This window comes from Triticum dicoccoides, chromosome 1A (assembly GCF_002162155.2).
Source record: "Triticum dicoccoides isolate Atlit2015 ecotype Zavitan chromosome 1A, WEW_v2.0, whole genome shotgun sequence".
Classification (NCBI taxonomy): domain Eukaryota; kingdom Viridiplantae; phylum Streptophyta; class Magnoliopsida; order Poales; family Poaceae; genus Triticum; species Triticum dicoccoides.
In genome coordinates this window covers 77,392,148-77,414,408 of record NC_041380.1, presented here as the reverse complement: position 1 = coordinate 77,414,408, position 22,261 = coordinate 77,392,148, and the positions used below count along the sequence as shown (strand labels likewise).

Sequence of the window (22,261 nt, the reverse complement as noted above, 5' to 3'; positions counted from 1 at the left end):
AGGGTCATGTGGGCTTAAGAACCAGACATGACGCCCTTCTGAAAGAGAAAGATCATGTTTAGCTAGGGAATGCACCTCTACATTAGACACACAACCTTCATGAACCATAGAGTAGGAGCTGAACGCCGTAATCCGGTGTTGTATCTCTTTGATGGTGGCGGTGTTGTTTCCATTCGAGCCTTTACTTAAAATCAGAACCAAACTATTGCAATTAGTGGCTAGTTTTTTTTTAGGCAATCAGTGTCTGGCTTGATGTGAGTCAAATTGAGATCGGCCACTACTACCTGGAATATGGGAAAGGAATGCACATTGGACCAAAAGTTTTTTTTAGACAAACATTGGACCAAAAGGTAAACGGGAGACAGCAGAGGTCCAATCAACTCTGTTTCTTCAACGTCTCTCTACCTGAGCACGATTCAGCCCAACTAAGGCCTTAGGCCCGCCAGACAGGACGATTTTGATGTCAAAAGCAAAAAAACAAAAGAACTCGCGAGGACGAATTCGTTATCGTCTTCCTTCCACGTCTTTATATCTGATGGCTCTTCTCCCCGTGTTCGAAGAGTACAAAAACAACCGCAATCCGCAATCGCGCAGGGATCCCGATGGCAGGCTCCGGCGAAAGCGCGAGAACTACGGCGGCGTCGCCTCCCGGACCGCCCCCCGGGTTCGGCGAGGGCGCCCCGCCGGACAACGCTCTGCACGCCCTGGGCTTCGAGTACACCCGCATCACCGGGAGCGAGGTCCTTGGCCGCCTCGCCGTCACCGAAACCTGCTGCCAGGTACGTGCGCGCGCCTGCCGCCGCCGCCGCCACCGGCCGTCTTGCCGGACCACGTGTGTATGTACTCGCGCCGTGATCGTCTTAATCAGTCGCTGCCGTCGGCGTGGTCGCAGCCCTTCAAGATCCTCAACGGCGGCGTCTCGGCGCTGATGGCAGAGTCGACGGCGAGCATCGGCGGGTACATGGCGTCCGGGTACCGGAGGGTGGCCGGCGTGCAGCTCTCCATCAACCACCTCAAGCCCGCCCGCCTCGGCGACCGCATCGAGGCCAAGGCGAACCCCATCCAGGTCGGCCGCAACGTCCAGGTAACTACAGTCTACAATCAAACACTATTTTATCCCCACACGAGACAAAATTCTTCCATACGCTGGTTCATCGTGCAGATCCCATTTTGTTTTCAAACGGAGTTCATCGCCCAAAATAAAAGATCAATTGATAAAAGCCAGTCTGCTACTGGCTTACTGCATCTGCAATTTGATTAGTCAGCTGCTGCCTGTGGAAGGAATGGTCAAGATTCCGGGTTGGTTGGGCGTTACTAGTATAGAAAATTAAACGAGCAGACAGCAAGATGAGATGCACAAGTTTGACACTTCTGCTTGCCTCACAGGTCTTCTCTGGCGGCTAACACATTTCCCTTTTCAAACACACTAAAAGAAGAAAAATGTTCTGGGCAAGATAGTGACGGATGGGGTCAGATTAATTGCAGCAGTCCATGATTAACCATGAAATGTCCACGTATCATGCTGTCGGAATATACTTTGTTAAGACTCACTGAACTCAATCTACAATTATAGATGTGCATATGGCTCGTCTTCTATATTTTCCTTGTTTCTTCAGGTATTTCAGTTATTTGCACAATTTGTCAGTCAAAAGTGTCTGTATTTTCTGAAAAACCATTGTAAATCTGACAGGTTTGGGAGGTCCAGATATGGCTGTTGGATCCTGCCACATCGGAGCACAAAGATTTGGTATCATCAGCAAGGGTTACCCTGCTAACCAACTTGTCAACACCAGAGGAAATGAAGATCTATGAGAAGGGCATCAAGAAATATGCAAAGCTTTAGGAACTGTAATATGTTGAGCACAATATATAGCAGTCCAACAAAAATTAAGTATATAAGTTGATATCCAAATCACTTGATCAAGAATGTATCACTTGCAATTGTTTGCAAATGTCCGGGACTACCGTGACAAGCATGTATCACTTGATCAAGAATTTTAGTCGAGAAGTGATGATAATCCAAGTAAGAATTCAGATATAGTGCTACAGATTGCATATCCCGCCTCCCTTTTTTTTGTCATCCAGTCTGACATCTTCCTACATCACTAGTCATCTTCCTAGATCAATGCACTGTGAGACTCTGCCTGCATAGTATCTGAAGGAAATAGAATCATGACTAACTTTTCTTTTGACCAATATTTGGGAAACTAATGAAAAGCTACCCAAGTTTTAGGAAGTAGTTGATGATACATTTACCCGTTACGTCTTCTGCAACTACTTTTGACAAGTTATCAGCTGTTTTTCAACTGTTGCAGAGCCTATTGAAAAAGAAGAAAACATTTGCCATTCTACGAATTAGAAATCATTTATTCAGATAATTTACTCACTCTCCATGCCGGAAATGAGAAGATGGCCAGTGACAGAACTGAGCTTTTCACCTGTAATCAGGATCAGGGAAGTTCCACCAACTAGCACTCTGTTCAACTTTTAGAACGGGTTTTGACCGGAAGAAATGACAAGTGCAGAACTGATATGGAACTTAAACTTTGTACTACAGGATAGGGTGATGCTTGAGATAGCTGCCAATGGAGTAACATTGGGGTAGTATTACTGAACGGTCAATTCTACTTAAGGCTAGAATTTGTGCAGGTGTAACTGGAGCTAGGTTTGTAGTGCAAACAACCATTTCAGCACATGAGCACAATTGCAGGGTGGTGACATTATTCTTTCAAACGCAATCTTTGAATTGATGATGGTTTGTATAGAAAAGAAAAACCCTCACTTGCGAGCTTGAACAATCAATGACAGGGTAGAACAGACAAAGGAACAAGGAGGCCAAGTGCAGAGCAACTGAACTAAATAAAAGGGGCTCAATAGGAGATTGATACTGTAATTCTCAAGCTCGCAAGAAACTCATACTCACAACTTCGGTGCCACTCTCGTGCCCCTCGGACGGGACTGCCAATCGTTTGCCTGGACAGTTCCAATGTTGCTTCCGTGCAATAGAAGATATGGCTCGGTCGTTAGGATCAAGTGCCGGTCATGGCTTCAAATCAGGATGTGCCATCTAAAACTGATATCATCATTCTTAAGTCAAACATAGAAATAAGAACAATGTGTTAATGATGAGATCAGTTTGTATAGAATCATAAGAAAATTATGGCATCTCTCTAAGGCACACATAAAGACAGTTGCTGCAACTTGCTTTGTCACAAAGGAAAATCTTCTAGTCTAAGTGAAGCTCATACCACACTAGTAACTAATACTATCAATACTATCAATTACCCACAAAAATAAAACTAATACTATCAGTTAAAACCAGCACAATGCATACAATAGATCTTGAGCAACCAGGAGGTAACATTATTTACATACATGTTTAATTTGGTCGTAAACTTGAACCAGGACCAGTAAGACATTTGGCTTTGCCTCTATCTCTTGATAGGACCAAACCCGTAGATTCATGAATGATCGCTAACGATATGATATGACAGATAAATCTATAACAAGGCTCGGACAAAGAAAGGAGTGTGTCATACTGATAGTAAATGATGTACTTGCAGGACTTGGTTTTTCGTTTTTGGACTTCGGGTTTCGGAGCATAAACTACTGTAAACTTGGATGTGGTATATGGTTTCATTAATGATAATGTAATGCCGGGAGGAGGGGGGGTTCATAAAAACGTACATGACATTCTCACTAATGTTCGAAAATAAACCTGAATTTGTAATATCTTGCTGGCATTTATGTGACCCCGTAGGGTGGATTGCACATGTGATGAGCTTCATGCCAGAAACGGCGCCGAAGGACCCGGAATGGCAGGTGCCTGCCTATTGTTTCGCCAAGGACGACGACAGAATAGCCAACACCCACACCTCTGAACCTGGTGGGCATGACGATGAGAGCTTTATCCCAAGATCAGAATGCAAGTCGGAGACTAGCCTATCTCGTGGAATCATGCCCTTCGTTGGTTAGTGCGTTCGTCTTCATGTCTCTCTGCACTCGACGCGCGTGTGTGTAACGACAAGAGTGTGCTACTGGTAAGTGTCTATATGGTTCTGTCCTCTATCATTAGCGCTTCACGTGGAATTTGATCTGTGTACCTTGTATAGCAGTGCCGTGGACAACAATATAAAGAGATAGTTACACGGTTTGCTGATATGTTAACAAAGGAAAATGTTTGAACATGGCTGGTCGACACAACTTTGAGCCGGACGCACGCGATGCATCCGATCTGGCTAGATCGCGCGCATGGGAGGCAGCTCCGAGCGTCCTGCCATTCCACCTTGCAATGGGCGTCAACACCGCCCTTCTTATTCTCATCTCTTTCCCACCCTGTGAAATATCTCTCTTGTTGCTGTAGCAGCACATCTCCATCTCCTCCGCTGCTCATTCACCTTTTTTTTGCAGGGAATCCGAGTTTTTATTTCAATTCAATAGGGTTGCAATCAGCTATTACAAGATCCTTAACAAAATAAGGAGCTCTATGCAACCAACATGCATTGTTTCGAGTTGTCCATACATAATTCATAGGACAATGAGCTACCCTAGCTACCCTATTTTACGATCTAGCAATCTTATTCTGTTTGAACTCTCACTCTTTCATAGAATGTTTGATTTCTCGCTCATCCCCTTTCTTCTTCACCGCAGCAACAAACATCGAGGAGGGGCAGCAAAAAGCTGGCCGCGCGATGTGCCCTGGCTGGCTTCGAGCACTGCTCTCGATGGCCGCTGCATCCCATGTGTTTTCTTGTAGGAAAAGCCAGGGGATCTTTTCGCTGCATTTATTTTGGTCCGTGTGCACTTATCGGTGCTGGGTCACGGCTGGGCTCGGAGGCCATCTTTTCGTCCGTGTGCACTATTGGGTGCTGGGTCACGGGTTGGGCTCGATGGCCTATTTTATTTGTGCGCTTTGGCATCTTTCGCAGCCGACAGCCGTGCATTTTCCCTGTGTTGGCGATACAGCTAGTAGAATTGGGCCTAATAAACTGGTCACGTGCTGATTAAACTTTCGGTATGGTACTAATCTGCCCGGTGGATTTCTTGTCCCACACCGGCCCGAGGCCCGTTCCCCTTCCACTCTCGTGTCTTCGCCGCAGAGTCTCCTGCTACTCATGGCGGGTGTAGCACCTCTGCGTGCACGTCGTCGCCGCCACCGCCAACAGCTTGGCCGCCGCGGTCGTCGTCGCTGGGTCCTCCCTTTTCTCCACCTAGGTCAGTTAGCCTCCCTGCTCCCGTCATCCCCTCGGAACGGCAACGGCGGAGCAGCGAGGAAGCCCTAGGCACCGCCAATAGCATAGCCGTCGCCAACAGCCCTGCCGCCGCGGCCTAGGCAGCACCACGGCTTTCCGCCGACGCAGCCTTACACCACCGCGTCCCGCTGCCGCCGCCTCGCACCACTGCTTTCTGCCGCGGCCTCGCACCATTGCATCACACGACACCCAGGTCACCGCTGCACCCAGACTCTGAATCTTCTCATTTATTTTGTTATTAATTCCACGGTTTATGCCCAATATGCAAAGCTTTAGGAACTGTAATATGTTGAGTGCAATATATTGCAGTCCAACAAAAATTAAGTATATAAGTTGATAATCCAAATCACTTGATCAAGAATGTATCACTTGCAATTTTTTGGAAATGTCCAGGACTACCGTGACAAGCATGTATCACTTGATCAAGAATTTTAGTCGGGAAGTGATGATAATCCAAGTAAGAATTCAGATAGTGCTACAGATTGCATATCCCACCTCCCTTTCTTTTTTGCCATCCAGTCTGACATCTTCCTACATCACTAGTCATCTTCCTAGATCAATGCACTGTGAGACACTAAAGGAAATAGAACCATGAATAACTTTTCATTCAATCACTTTTGGGGAAACTAATGAAAAGCTATCCAAGTTTTAGGAAGTAGTTGATGATACATTTACCCGTTACGTCTTCTGCAACTACTTTTGACAAGTTATCAGCTGTTTTCCAACTGTTGCAGAGCCTATTGAAAAAGAAGAAAACATTTGCCATTCTACGAATTAGAAATCATTTATTCAGATAATTTACTCACTCTCCGCGCCGGAAATGAGAAGATGGCCAGTGACAGAACTGAGCTTTTCACCTGTAATCAGGATCAGGGAAGTTCCACCAACTAGCACTCTGTTCAACTTTTAGAACGGGTTTTGACCAGAAGAAATGACAAGTGCAGAACTGATATGGAACTTAAACTTTGTACTACAGGATAGGGTGATGCTTGAGATAGCTGCCAATGAAGTAACATTGGGGTAGTATTACTGAACGGTCAATTCTACTTAAGGCTAGAATTTGTGCAGGTGTAACTGGAGCTAGGTTTGTAGTGCAAACAACCATTTCAGCACATGAGCACAATTGCAGGGTGGTGACATTATCAACTGTTTTCCAACTGTTGTAGAGCCTATTGAAAAAGAAGAAAACATTTGCCATTCTACGAATTAGAAATCATTTATTCAGATAATTTACTCACTCTCCATGCCGGAAATGAGAAGATGGCCAGTGACAGAACTGAGCTTTTCACCTGTAATCAGGATCAGGGAAGTTCCACCAACTAGCTCTGTTCAACTTTTAGAACGGGTTTTGACCGGAAGAAATGACAAGTGCAGAACTGATATGGAACTTAAACTTTGTACTACAGGATAGGGTGATGCTTGAGATAGGGTTTTGACCGGAAGTTCCACCGCCAACAGCTTGGCCGCCGCGGTCGTCGTCGCTGGGTCCTCCCTTTTCTCCACCTAGGTCAGTTAGCCTCCCTGCTCCCGTCATCCCCTCGGAACGGCAACGGCGGAGCAGCGAGGAAGCCCTAGGCACCGCCAATAGCATAGCCGTCGCCAACAGCCCTGCCGCCGCGGCCTAGGCAGCACCACGGTGTTCCGCCGACGCAGCCTTACACCACCGCGTCCCGCTGCCGCCGCCTCGCACCACCGCTTTCTACCGCGGCCTCGCACCATTGCGTCACGCGACACCCAGGTCGCCGCTGCACCCAGACTCTGAATCTTCTCATTTATTTTGTTATTAATTCCACGGTTTATGCCCAACCTGGCTATTGTTTCGCCAAGGACGACGACAGAATAGCCAACACCCACACCTCTGAACCTGGTGGGCATGACGATGAGAGCTTTATCCCAAGATCAGAATGCAAGTCGGAGACTAACCTATCTCGTGGAATCATGCCCTTTGTTGGTTAGTGCGTTCGTCTTGATGTCTCTCTGCACTCGACGCGCGTGTGTGTAACGACAAGAGTGTGCTACTAGCAAGTGTCTATATGGTTCTGTCCTCTATCATTAGCGCTTCACGTGGAATTTGATCTGTGTACCTTGTATAGCAGTGCCCTGGACAACAATATAAAGAGATAGTTACACGGTTTGCTGATATGTTAAAAAAGGAAAATGTTTGAACATGGCTGGTCGACACAACTTTGAGTCGGACGCACGCGATGCGTCCGATCTGGCTAGATCGCACGCATGGGAGGCAGCTCCGAGCGTCCTGCCATCCCACCTTGCAATGGGCGTCAACACCGCCCTTCTTATTCTCATCTCTTTCCCACCCTGTGAAATATCTCTCTTGTTGCTGTAGCAGCACATCTCCATCTCCTCCGCTGCTCATCCACCTTTTTTTTTTGCAGGGAATCCGAGTTTTTATTTCAATTCAATAGGGTTGCAATCAGCTATTACAAGATCCTTAACAAAATAAGGAGCTCTATGCAACCAACATGCATTGTTTCGAGTTGTCCATACATAATTCATAGGACAATGAGCTACCCTAGCTACCCTATTTTACGATCTAGCAATCTTATTCTGTTTGAACTCTCACTCTTTCATAGAATGTTTGATTTCTCGCTCATCCCCTTTCTTCTTCACCGCAGCAACAAACATCGAGGAGGGGCAGCAAAAAGCTGGCCGCGCGATGTGCCCTGGCTGGCTTCGAGCACTGCTCTCGATGGCCGCTGCATCCCATGTGTTTTCTTGTAGGAAAAGCCAGGGGATCTTTTCGCTGCATTTATTTTGGTCCGTGTGCACTTATCGGTGCTGGGTCACGGCTGGGCTCAGAGGCCATCTTTTCGTCCGTGTGCACTATTGGGTGCTGGGTCACGGGTTGGGCTCGATGGCCTCTTTTATTTGTGCGCTTTGGCATCTTTCGCAGCCGACAGCCGTGCATTTTCCCTGTGTTGGCGATACAGCTAGTAGAATTGGGCCTAATAAACTGGTCACGTCCTGATTAAACTTTCGGTATGGTACTAATCTGCCCGATGGAGTTCTTGTCCCGCACCGGCCCGAGGCCCGTTCCCCTTCCACTCTCGTGTCTTGACCGCAGAGTCTCCTGCTACTCATGGCGGGTGTAGCACCTCTGCGTGCGCGTCGTCGCCGCCACCACCAACAGCTTGGCCGCCGCGGTCGTCGTCGCTGGGTCCTCCCTTTTCTCCACCTAGGTTAGTTAGCCTCCCTGCTCCCGTCATCCCCTCGAAACGGCAACGGCGGAGCAGCGAGGAAGCCCTAGGCACCGCCAATAGCATAGTCATCGCCAACAGCCCTGCCGGCGCGGCCTAGGCAGCACCACGGCTTTTCGCCGACGCAGCCTTACACCACCGCGTCCCGCTGCCGCCGCCTCGCACCACCGCTTTCTGCCGCGGCCTCGCACCATTGCTTCACGCGACACCCAGGTCGCCGCTGCACCCAGACTCTGAATCTTCTCATTTATTTTGTTATTAATTCCATGGTTTATGCCCAATATGCAAAGCTTTAGGAACTGTAATATGTTGAGCGCAATATATTGCAGTCCAACAAAAATTAAGTATATAAGTTGATAATCCAAATCACTTGATCAAGAATGTATCACTTGCAATTTTTTGGAAATGTCCAGGACTACCGTGACAAGCATGTATCACTTGATCAAGAATTTTAGTCGGGAAGTGATGATAATCCAAGTAAGAATTCAGATAGTGCTACAGATTGCATATCCCACCTCCCTTTCTTTTTTGCCATCCAGTCTGACATCTTCCTACATCACTAGTCATCTTCCTAGATCAATGCACTGTGAGACACTGAAGGAAATAGAATCATGAATAACTTTTCATTCAATCACTTTTGGGGAAACTAATGAAAAGCTATCCAAGTTTTAGGAAGTAGTTGATGATACATTTACCCGTTACGTCTTCTGCAACTACTTTTGACAAGTTATCAGCTGTTTTCCAACTGTTGCAGAGCCTATTGAAAAAGAAGAAAACATTTGCCATTCTACGAATTAGAAATCATTTATTCAGATAATTTACTCACTCTCCATGCCGGAAATGAGAAGATGACCAGTGATAGAACTGAGCTTTTCACCTGTAATCAGGATCAGGGAAGTTCCACCAACTAGCACTCTGTTCAACTTTTAGAATGGGTTTTGACCGGAAGAAATGACAAGTGCAGAACTGATATGGAACTTAAACTTTGTACTACAGGATAGGGTGATGCTTGAGATAGCTTCCAATGAAGTAACATTGGGGTAGTATTACTGAACGGTCAATTCTACTTAAGGCTAGAATTTGTGCAGGTGTAACTGGAGCTAGGTTTGTAGTGCAAACAACCATTTCAGCACATGAGCACAATTGCAGGGTGGTGACATTATCAGCTGTTTTCCAACTGTTGCAGAGCCTATTGAAAAAGAAGAAAACATTTGCCATTCTACGAATTAGAAATCATTTATTCAGATAATTTACTCACTCTCCATGCCGGAAATGAGAAGATGACCAGTGACAGAACTGAGCTCTTCACCTGTAATCAGGATCAGGGAAGTTCCACCAACTAGCACTCTGTTCAACTTTTAGAACGGGTTTTGACCGGAAGAAATGACAAGTGCAGAACGGATATGGAACTTAAACTTTGTACTACAGGATAGGGTGATGCTTGATATAGGGTTTTGACCGGAAGTTCCACCGCCAACAGCTTGGCCGCCGCGGTCGTCGTCGCTGGGTCCTCCCTTTTCTCCACCTAGGTCAGTTAGCCTCCCTGCTCCGGTCATCCCCTCGGAACGGCAACGGCGGAGCAGCCAGGAAGCCCTAGGCACCGCCAATAGCATAGCCGTCGCCAACAGCCCTGCCGCCACGGCCTAGGCAGCACCACGGCGTTCCACCGACGCAGCCTTACACCACCGCGTCCCGCTGCCGCCGCCTTGCACCACCGCTTTCTGCCGCGGCCTCGCACCATTGCTTCACTCGACACCCAGGTCGCCGCTGCACCCAGACTCTGAATCTTCTCATTTATTTTGTTATTAATTCCATGGTTTATGCCCAATATGCAAAGCTTTAGGAACTGTAATATGTTGAGCGCAATATATTGCAGTCCAACAAAAATTAAGTATATAAGTTGATAATCCAAATCACTTGATCAAGAATGTATCACTTGCAATTTTTTGGAAATGTCCAGGACTACCGTGACAAGCATGTATCACTTGATCAAGAATTTTAGTCGGGAAGTGATGATAATCCAAGTAAGAATTCAGATAGTGCTACAGATTGCATATCCCACCTCCCTTTCTTTTTTGCCATCCAGTCTGACATCTTCCTACATCACTAGTCATCTTCCTAGATCAATGCACTGTGAGACACTGAAGGAAATAGAATCATGAATAACTTTTCATTCAATCACTTTTGGGGAAACTAATGAAAAGCTATCCAAGTTTTAGGAAGTAGTTGATGATACATTTACCCGTTACGTCTTCTGCAACTACTTTTGACAAGTTATCAGCTGTTTTCCAACTGTTGCAGAGCCTATTGAAAAAGAAGAAAACATTTGCCATTCTACGAATTAGAAATCATTTATTCAGATAATTTACTCACTCTCCATGCCGGAAATGAGAAGATGACCAGTGATAGAACTGAGCTTTTCACCTGTAATCAGGATCAGGGAAGTTCCACCAACTAGCACTCTGTTCAACTTTTAGAATGGGTTTTGACCGGAAGAAATGACAAGTGCAGAACTGATATGGAACTTAAACTTTGTACTACAGGATAGGGTGATGCTTGAGATAGCTGCCAATGAAGTAACATTGGGGTAGTATTACTGAACGGTCAATTCTACTTAAGGCTAGAATTTGTGCAGGTGTAACTGGAGCTAGGTTTGTAGTGCAAACAACCATTTCAGCACATGAGCACAATTGCAGGGTGGTGACATTATCAGCTGTTTTCCAACTGTTGCAGAGCCTATTGAAAAAGAAGAAAACATTTGCCATTCTACGAATTAGAAATCATTTATTCAGATAATTTACTCACTCTCCATGCCGGAAATGAGAAGATGACCAGTGACAGAAGTGAGCTTTTCACCTGTAATCAGGATCAGGGAAGTTCCACCAACTAGCACTCTGTTCAACTTTTAGAACGGGTTTTGACCGGAAGAAATGACAAGTGCAGAACTGATATGGAACTTAAACTTTGTACTACAGGATAGGGTGATGCTTGAGATAGGGTTTTGACCGGAAGTTCCACCGCCAACAGCTTGGCCGCCGCGGTCGTCGTCGCTGGGTCCTCCCTTTTCTCCACCTAGGTCAGTTAGCCTCCCTGCTCCCGTCATCCGCTCGGAACGGCAACGGCGGAGCAGCCAGGAAGCCCTAGGCACCGCCAATAGCATAGCCGTCGCCAACAGCCCTGCCGCCACGGCCTAGGCAGCACCACGGCGTTCCACCGACGCAGCCTTACACCACCGCATCCCGCTGCCGCCGCCTCGCATCACCGCTTTCTGCCGCGGCCTCGCACCATTGCGTCACGCAACACCCAGGTCGCCGCTGCACCCAGACTCTGAATCTTCTCATTTATTTTGTTATTAATTCCACGGTTTATGCCCAACCTGGCTATTGTTTCGCCAAGGACGACGACAAAATAGCCAACACCCACACCTCTGAACCTGGTGGGCATGACGACGAGAGCTTTATCCCAAGATCAGAATGCAAGTCGGAGACTAGCCTATCTCGTGGAATCATGCCCTTCGTTGGTTAGTGCGTTCGTCTTGATGTCTCTCTGCACTCGACGCGCGTGTGTGTAACGACAAGAGTGTGCTACTGGTAAGTGTCTATATGGTTCTGTCCTCTATCATTAGCGCTTCACGTGGAATTTGATCTGTGTACCTTGTATAGCAGTGCCCTGGACAACAATATAAAGAGATAGTTACACGGTTTGCTGATATGTTAAAAAAGGAAAATGTTTGAACATGGCTGGTCGACACAACTTTGAGCCGGACGCACGCGATGCGTCCGATCTGGCTAGATCGCACGCATGGGAGGCAGCTCCGAGCGTCCTGCCATTCCACCTTGCAATGGGCGTTAACACCGTCCTTCTTATTCTCATCTCTTTCCCACCCTGTGAAATATCTCGCTTGTTGCTGTAGCAGCACATCTCCATCTCCTCTGCTGCTCATCCACCTTTTTTTGCAGGGAATCTGAGGTTTTATTTGAATTCAATAGGGTTGCAATCAGCTATTACAAGATCCTTAACAAAATAAGGAGCTCTATGCAACCAACATGCATTGTTTTGAGTTGTCCATTCATAATTCATTGGACCATGAGCTACCCTAGCTACCCTACTTTACGATCTAGCAATCTTATTCTGTTTGAACTCTCACTCTTTCATAGAATGTTTGATTTCTCGCTCATCCCCTTTCTTCTTCACCGCAGCAACAAACATCAAGGAGGGGCAGCAAAAAGCTGGCCGCGCGATGTGCCCTGGCCACTACAAGCAACCTCGCGGCAGCTGCGAGCGGACGCCATGGCTGGCTTCGAGCACTGCTCTCGATGGCCGCTGCATCCCATGTGTTTTCTTGTAGGAAAAGCCTTAAAAAAGGAATCTGAACAAAAAGCCAAGTGCTAATGTCTAGCACTTGCCAACTCAGGGGATGCAATTGCGCTATTTTTTTACGACTGTGCCCTCATAGGGGATCTTTTCGCTGCATTTATTTTGGTCCGTGTGCACTTATCGGTGCTGGGTCACGGCTGGGCTCGGAGGCCATCTTTTCGTCCGTGTGCACTATTGGGTGCTGGGTCACGGGTTGGGCTCGATGGCCTCTTTTATTTGTGCGCTTTGGCATCTTTCACAGCCGACAGCCGTGCATTTTCCCTGTGTTGGCGATACAGCTAGTAGAATTGGGCCTAATAAACTGGTCACGTCCTGATTAAACTTTCGGTATGGTACTAATCTGCCCGGTGGATTTCTTGCCCCGCACCGGCCCGAGGCCCGTTCCCCTTCCACTCTCGTGTCTTCGCCGCAGAGTCTCCTGCTACTCATGGCGGGTGTAGCACCTCTGCGTGCGCGTCGTCGTCGCCACCGCCAACAGCTTGGCCGCCGCGGTCGTCGTCGCTGGGTCCTCCCTTTTCTCCACCTAGGTCAGTTAGCCTCCCTGCTCCCGTCATCCCCTCGGAACGGCAACAGCGGAGCAGCGAGGAAGCCCTATGCACCGCCAATAGCATAGCCGTCGCCAACAGCCCTGCCGCCGCGGCCTAGGCAGCACCATGGCGTTCCGCCGACGCAGCCTTACACCACCGCGTCCCGCTGCCGCCGCCTCGCACCACTGCTTTCTGCCGCGGCCTCGCACCATTGCGTCACGCGACACCCAGGTCGCCGCTGCACCCAGACTCTGAATCTTCTCATTTATTTTGTTATTAATTCCACGGTTTATGCCCAATATGCAAAGCTTTAGGAACTGTAATATGTTGAGCGCAATATATTGCAGTCCAACAAAAATTAAGTATATAAGTTGATAATCCAAATCACTTGATCAAGAATGTATCACTTGCAATTTTTTGGAAATGTCCAGGACTACCGTGACAAGCATGTATCACTTGATCAAGAATTTTAGTCGGGAAGTGATGATAATCCAAGTAAGAATTCAGATAGTGCTACAGATTGCATATCCCACCTCCCTTTCTTTTTTGCCATCCAGTCTGACATCTTCCTACATCACTAGTCATCTTCCTAGATCAATGCACTGTGAGACACTAAAGGAAATAGAATCATGAATAACTTTTCATTCAATCACTTTTGGGGAAACTAATGAAAAGCTATCCAAGTTTTAGGAAGTAGTTGATGATACATTTATCCGTTACGTCTTCTGCAACTACTTTTGACAAGTTATCAGCTGTTTTCCAACTGTTGCAGAGCCTATTGAAAAAGAAGAAAACATTTGCCATTCTACAAATTAGAAATCATTTATTCAGATAATTTACTCACTCTCCATGCCGGAAATGAGAAGATGGCTAGTGACAGAACTGAGCTTTTCACCTGTAATCAGGCTCAGGGAAGTTCCACCAACTAGCACTCTGTTCAACTTTTAGAACGGGTTTTGACCGGAAGAAATGACAAGTGCAGAACTGATATGGAACTTAAACTTTGTACTACAGGATAGGGTGATGCTTGAGATAGCTGCCAATGAAGTAACATTAGGGTAGTATTACTGAACGGTCAATTCTACTTAAGGCTAGAATTTGTGCAGGTGTAACTGGAGCTAGGTTTGTAGTGCAAACAACCATTTCAGCACATGAGCACAATTGCAGGGTGGTGACATTATCAGCTGTTTTCCAACTGTTGCAGAGCCTATTGAAAAAGAAGAAAACATTTGCCATTCTACGAATTAGAAATCATTTATTCAGATAATTTACTCACTCTCCATGCCGGAAATGAGAAGATGGCCAGTGACAGAACTGAGCTTTTCACCTGTAATCAGGATCAGGGAAGTTCCACCAACTAGCACTCTGTTCAACTTTTAGAACGGGTTTTGACCGGAAGAAATGACAAGTGCAGAACTGATACGGAACTTAAACTTTGTACTACAGGATAGGGTGATGCTTGAGATAGGGTTTTGACCGGAAGTTCCACCGCCAACAGCTTGGCCGCCGCGGTCGTCGTCGCTGGGTCCTCCCTTTTCTCCACCTAGGTCAGTTAGCCTCCCCGCTCCTGTCATCCCCTCGGAACGGCAACGGCGGAGCAGCGAGGAAGCCCTAGGCACCGCCAATAGCATAGCCATCGCCAACAGCCCTGCCGCCGCGGCCTAGGCAGCACCACGGCGTTCCGCCGACGTAGCCTTACACCACCGCGTCCCGCTGCCGCCGCCTCGCACCACCGCTTTCTGTCGCGGCCTCGCACCATTGCGTCACGCGACACCCAGGTCGCCGCTGCACCCAGAATCTGAATCTTCTCATTTATTTTGTTATTAATTCCACGGTTTATGCCCAACCTGGCTATTGTTTCGCCAAGGACGACGATAGAATAGCCAACACCCACACCTCTGAACCTGGTGGGCATGACGATGAGAGCTTTATCCCAAGATCGGAATGCAAGTCGGAGACTAGCCTATCTCGTGGATCATGCCCTTCGTTGGTTAGTGCGTTCGTCTTGATGTCTCTCTGCACTCGACGCGCGTGTGTGTAATGACAAGAGTGTGCTACTGGTAAGTGTCTATATGGTTCTGTCCTCTATCATTAGCGCTTCACGTGGAATTTGATCTGTGTACCTTGTATAGCACTGCCCTGGACAACAATATAAAGAGATAGTTACACGGTTTGCTGATATGTTAAAAAAGAAAAATGTTTGAACATGGCTGGTCGACACAACTTTGAGCCGGACGCACGCGATGCATCCGATCTGGCTAGATCGCACGCATGGGAGGCAGCTCCGAGCGTCCTGCCATTCCACCTTGCAATGGGCGTTAACACCGTCCTTCTTATTCTCATCTCTTTCCCACCCTGTGAAATATCTCTCTTGTTGCTGTAGCAGCACATCTCCATCTCCTCCGCTGCTCATCCACCTTTTTTTGCAGGGAATCCGAGTTTTTATTTCAATTCAATAGGGTTGCAATCAGCTATTACAAGATCCTTAACAAAATAAGGAGCTCTATGCAACCAACATGCATTGTTTCGAGTTGTCCATACATAATTCATAGGACAATGAGCTACCCTAGCTACCCTATTTTACGATCTAGCAATCTTATTCTGTTTGAACTCTCACTCTTTCATAGAATGTTTGATTTCTCGCTCATCCCCTTTCTTCTTCACTGCAGCAACAAACATTGAGGAGGGGCAGCAAAAAGCTGGCCGCGCGATGTGCCCTGGCCACTACAAGCAACCTCGCGGTAGCTGCGAGCGGACGCCATGGCTGGCTTCGAGCACTGCTCTCGATGGCCGCTGCATCCCATGTGTTTTCTTGTAGGAAAAGCCTTAAAAATGGAATCTGAACAAAAAGCCAAGTGCTAATGTCTAGCACTTGCCAACTCAGGGGATGCAATTGCGCTATTTTTTTACGACTGTGCCCTCATAGGGGATCTTTTCGCTGCATTTATTTTGGTCCGTGTGCACTTATCGGTGCTGGGTCACGGCTGGGCTCAGAGGCCATCTTTTCGTCCGTGTGCACTATTGGGTGCTGGGTCACGGGTTGGGCTCGATGGCCTCTTTTATTTGTGCGCTTTGGCATCTTTCACAGCCGACAGCCATGCATTTTCCCTGTGTTGGCGATACAGCTAGTAGAATTGGGCCTAATAAACTGGTCACGTCCTGATTAAACTTTCGGTATGGTACTAATCTGCCCGGTGGATTTCTTGTCCCGCACCGGCCCGAGGCCCGTTCCCCTTCCACTCTCGTGTCTTCGCCGCAGAGTCTCCTGCTACTCATGGCGGGTGTAGCACCTCTGCGTGCGCGTCGTCGCCGCCACCGCCAATAGCTTGGCCGCCGCGGTCGTCGTCGCTGGGTCCTCCCTTTTCTCCACCTAGGTCAGTTAGCCTCCCTGCTCCCGTCATCCCCTCGGAACGGCAACGGCGGAGCAGCGAGGAAGCCCTAAGCACCGCCAATAGCATAGCCGTCACCAACAGCCCTGCCGCCGCGGCCTAGGCAGCACCACGGCGTAACGTCGACGCAGCCTTACACCACCGCGTCCTGCTGCCGCCGCCTCGCACCACCGCTTTCTGCCGCGGCCTCGCACCATTGCGTCACGCGACACCCAGGTCGCTGCTGCACCCAGACTCTGAATCTTCTCATTTATTTTGTTATTAATTCCAGGGTTTATGCCCAACCTGGCTAGTTGGAGAGGAAAAACAGAAATATAAATCAATTATGTAATAGTACTCTCTTCATTATTGTCTTTAAAGGCCTTTTTCTACACAACTCAGGAAAAATTCATGTGTGCTTATCCTCTGTTTATGTTTACCAATCATAGTTTGAAACCTCATGACAAACTATTCTGCAGATCTTTTGTCAGAGAATGAAACTAATCTTTATTTATGCTATGGGTGGATTCAACCGGCAACGTATAGCCATTACTTCTGCTTGTCATACATGTATGATCGACAGAGATTTTGCCTATCCATGGAATACTTCTTTTTTCCTGTTTGTAATTAGTTTCTCCATTCTCGTCTAGATTTTGCAGTATTCCTTAGTATGTGTTAGTGACGTGGGCAAGAGTGGACTGATTGAGCTGTATTTTACCTTTTCAAATGCATTAGAAATTAGAAGCCATTGATTCTGGATTTGAAAAATCATCCAATTCATGATGGAGTATTGGCAGCTTCTGGAGCTTATTCTGCAAGATTACTTTGTAAAAAAGTTTCCTCCCATATTAAGTGATTTTTAAGTAGGTAAACTGAGATTCCATTATTCTGTATTTGACTGCGCAAGTGTTTTACAGAAGGTTAGAATTTTCTGTGGTTGACTTCTACTTCTCTGCAAGATGACTTGCTTTTCTGTTTTTCTTTGTTGCACATGTTTCCTGATGGACTTTGGTAAACCAATAATATTTGTTGAACCTGTTTGTGTTATATGCCATGAGTCACATGTTCCCTAATTGATTTAGTGGATGTTTACCCATATTTCTTCAGCTTTCCTTCGAAATAAGCAGTGCCAAGTAAGCAGCGAAAAGGGCTACTAACTGAGTTTACCAGGTTTCCTACTCTATCGGTGATATGTTACGACCCAAGCCTAAATGTGCAATGCTAGGGTTATCCGTTTAGATCTTATAAATTTTACATTCTGCTATGAGCAATGCTTGTCAAATACTTTCTCTTGTTCATATTCTTATGTGAGCAATGCTACTATTAACTACGAGCAATGCATACCACTTGTGTTGTAATATATCTGAACTCCTTGTATACGTGCAGTAAGAGGAGGTTACAGATCTTAAAATGATGATACTATTAGTTGGAATTTGACTCTGCATGCACCGGCTAGAATGGAATAGGATTAGCAAATGAAGTAACTGCTCTCCTTGTTTGATCAAGGTAAAGATCACTACTTCTTTGCCATCATGATGAAATGCGCGAATATTTCCAGGTTGCTTATCCATATGTTTTGCATATATAATGAAACTAGTAAGCAAAAAGGATAATGTTGGTTCTCTGATTGTGATAATTTGGACATGACTCAGGCTCTTATTATTTGGCTACAGAGATCTGGTTAGCACTATCCTAAAGAATTATTTCTGTTAGTCGAAGATTCTTAAAAAAACGCTGGGTTGATATATAATGCTGCTTTAGTTGATAGCTGTGCAAATATGGAAGTTATATATGATGCTGTTTTGCTTGATAGCTGTGCAAATATCCATGGCATTTTATCAGTACATGTTGATACAGGTAAATAGTATAAGCAACAGATTTTAGACTATGAACACCTGATAATTATTTTCTGTTTTACATTTTAATAGCTAGACGAGAATAGGAATATGCTATGCAGTTGGATAATTTGTTCTATTTTCTCACTGCAGGCCGCGAGAGATATTTTCACGAGAATATCTTTCACATTCAACCATTGTGCAAGTCCTGTCTTGCTTAAGGGACATGAGGATGTCTTGATTGCTGGCTGTATGGAAGCACATCCACACATGTAACTCAGTCATGTGGGATACATATATATTGTGTCGGAATCTGATGAGTGTGTGCGTGTTGATGGATTTTCTTAGTAGGTATAGTGCTGCATCGCTCATTTTTGTTAATATGTTGTGGTTGTTATAGCAAGGAAGTTTCAGTTTTATCTCCACTTAAGTGATTGACATGGAAGTGAATGTGAAGCATCAGTAATTATCCTAGTTGGTGACAGTAGAGCTAGCTGTATGCTCACTGTTTACATTACTTCTAACTTCTGTAATATGCTCACTGTTTATATTTTCTGAAAATGGTGATCCTTGTCTTTGACATTTTCTCATGTTCTGCCAAGTTGTTACTGATGGCCTGGTAATTCTGTGGTTACGAGAAGTCCATGTACTGTAGTAAATGTTTAATCTGCTTGAGGTTTCGTTTGCTACTGCTACATTTTCTCACCAAGCAGTAGACTTTATTTTAGGCAAGTTAAAATTCTGCTGCCGTACTATTACTGATGCTGAACATTGATCTAATCTGGCAAAGGGCAAGAGCGCGGAGAGCATAGGCAGACTCCAAGGAACGGAACAGGGCCGTTTCATAGGCAGGCTTTTTTTCCTTGGTGTTTCTTATTTGAATTTGTAGGGCTGTTATTTCCGTTGGAAATTACTTTCATTTTGAATAAGGGAAGTCCGTGTTTCTTATTTGAAGTTCGATGTAATTCTTGCTTTAGGCATTTCTGAATCCAGAGACAGCAATATGTTACTGAAATTTTTCTCGATTCTGATTGCTGCAGGAGGTCCGGATATGGCTCATGAACCTCACGGCAGCTGCGATTGAACACCATGGCTGGCTTCAAGCGCTCCTCTCCATGGCCGCTGCAGCCAGACACGCTAGTCGCCATGGTTGGCTTCCGGTTTTTGCTGTTAGAGCTGCATCCCGGTGACGGTGGCGGTGCTGGAGTTGTTCAAGTGATGAGCGACAACCGACAAGGCAAGGATACAAGAGGTGTTGTGTTGAAAAAATCTTTAAAAAAGGAATTTGAACAAAAAGCCCCGTGCTAATGTATAGCACGTGCCAACCCAGGGGATGCAATTGCACTATCTTTTTACGACTGTGCCCTCGTAGGGGATCTTTTCACTGCATTTGTTTTGTTCCGTGCACATTTATCGGTGCTGGGTCACGACTGGACTCGGAGGCCATCTTTTCGTCCGTGTGCACTGTTTGGTGCTGGGTCACGGGTTGGGCTCAGTGGCCTCTTTTATTTGTGCGCTTTGGCATCTTTCGCAGTTGACAGCCGTGCATCATCCCCGTGTTGGCGATGCAGTTAGTAGAATCCGGCCTAATAAACCTCTATTTATGTTTATCAATCATAGTTAGAAACCTCATGACAAACTATTCTGCAGATTTTGTGTCAGAGAATGAAACTACTTGGTATATCTTTATTTATGCTGTGGGTGGATTCAACCGGCAACGTATAGCTGTTACTTCTGCTTGTCATACATGTATGATCGACAGAGAGTTTGCCTATCCATGGAATACTTCTTTTTTCCTGTTTGTAATTAGTTTCTCCATTCTCGTCTAGATTTTGCAGTATTCCTTAATACATGTTAATGACGTGCGCAAGAGTGAACTGATTCAGCTGTATTCTACCTTTTCAGATGCATTAGAAGCCATTAATTCTGGATTCGAAAAATCATCCAAGTCATGATGGAGTATTGGCAGCTTCTGGAGCTTATTCTGCAAGATTACTTTGTAGAAAAGTTTCCTTTCATATCAAGTGGTTTTTAAGTAGGTAAACTGAGATTCCATTATTCTGTATTTGACTGAGCAAGTGCTTTACAGAAGATTAGAAATTTCTGTGGTTGACTTCTACTTCTCTGCAAGATGACTTGCTTTTCTGTTTTTCTTTGTTGCACATGTTTCCTGGTGGACTTTGGTAAACCAATAATGTTTGCTGAAACTGTTTGTGTTATATGCCTTGAGTCACATGTTCCCTAATTGATTTAGTGGATGTTTACCCACATTTCTTCAGCTTTCTTTCGAAATAAGCACTGACAAGTAAGCAACAAAAAGGGCTACTAACTGAGTTTACCAAGTTTCCTACTCCATGTGTGATATGTTACGACGCAAGCTTAAATGTGCAATGCTAGGGTTATCCGTTTAGATCTTATAAACTTTACATTCTGCTGTGAGCAATGCTTGTCAAATACTCTCTTGTTCATATTCTTATGTGAGCACGCCTCTCGGTGCCGGCTGACTGCTATGGCCATTGGTGTTTGGCGTAGCATGGCGTTGGTGTTGCAGCTGCTTTGGCATCTGGCCGTACCCTGGTTCAGCGAAGATGTGTGAGCGTTGGGGTGCATAACTTATTTTTTCTAGGCCGACAGGAGCAGTGTCGGCGGGCGTCATTACCTTCCTGAAGGCTCCATGGCAGTCACTCTTTGTCCTTCTTGGCGCTCTGGGTGAAAAACTGATCCCCGGGATTGGGCGTGGCGTATCCTTCTTGTAGGTACCGCTTTTGAGTGTATGTTTCATCGATGTCCAATTTCACATATTCGTGGTGCATAGCTCATGATGAAGGTCTCAGTCGACTCCAGTAGTTCTTTTTGGTCCATTTGTAGTGTGCTTGGTGGCACGGGTGTTGCTATTCCTCGGCACCCTTGCATCTTACCTTGGATGTGTGTTGTGTATTGTGTGTGGTGGCGACGTATTGTATTGTGACGCCCCCGATTCAATCGTACACTAATCATGCACGCAAATGTGTACGATCAAGATCAGGGACTCACGGGAAGATATCACAACACAACTCTACAAATAAAATAAGTCATACAAGCATCATAATACAAGCCAGGGGCCTCGAGGGGCTCGAATACAAGTGCTCGATCATAGACGAGTCAGCGGAAGCAACAATATCTGAGTACAGACATAAGTTAAACAAGTTGCCATAAGATGGCTAGCACAAACTGGGATACAAATCGAAAGAGGCGCAGGCCTCCTGCCTGGGATCCTCCTAACTACTCCTGGTCGTCGTCGTCAGCCTGCACGTAGTAGTAGGCACCTCCAATGTAGTAGTCGTCATCGACGCTGGCTCCTGGCTCCTGGACTCCAGCATCTGGTTGCGACAACCAGAAAGAAAGGAAAGGGGAAAAAGGGGGGAGAAAGCAACCGTGAGTACTCATCCAAAGTACTCGCAAGCAAGGAGCTACACTACATATGCATGGGTATATGTGTAAAGAGGCCATATCAGTGGACTGAACTGCAGAATGCCAGAATAAGAGGGGGATAGCTAATCCTGTCGAAGACTACGCTTCTGGCAGCCTCCGTCTTGCAGCATGTAGAAGAGAGTAGATTGAAGTCCTCCAAGTAGCATCTCCAAGTAGCATATCCAGGTAGCATCTCCAAGCGCATCTCCAGTCGCATCGCATAGCATAATCCTACCC

At 46.2% G+C, this 22,261-nt stretch overlaps 1 protein-coding gene across 1 annotated transcript; it reads left to right on the top strand.

Annotated features, from left to right (window-relative positions):
- The first annotated feature begins 520 nt into the window (after positions 1–520).
- Positions 521–2,055, top strand: LOC119364213 (1,4-dihydroxy-2-naphthoyl-CoA thioesterase 1-like). Its single transcript, XM_037629644.1, has 3 exons — positions 521–779; positions 893–1,084; positions 1,691–2,055. Exons 1-3 carry the CDS (start codon positions 603–605, stop codon positions 1,841–1,843), a joined length of 522 nt encoding a protein of 173 aa, XP_037485541.1. The 5' UTR covers positions 521–602; the 3' UTR covers positions 1,844–2,055.
- Positions 2,056–22,261: the final 20,206 nt, after the last annotated feature.

Coding starts and splice junctions, on each gene's coding strand:
- LOC119364213 (XM_037629644.1), top strand. CDS start 603: ATGGCAGGCTCCGGCGAAAGCGCGAGAACTACGGCGGCGTCGCCTCCC. Junction 780..892: donor TCACCGAAACCTGCTGCCAG/GTACGTGCGCGC, acceptor GCGTGGTCGCAG/CCCTTCAAGATCCTCAACGG. Junction 1,085..1,690: donor AGGTCGGCCGCAACGTCCAG/GTAACTACAGTC, acceptor TAAATCTGACAG/GTTTGGGAGGTCCAGATATG.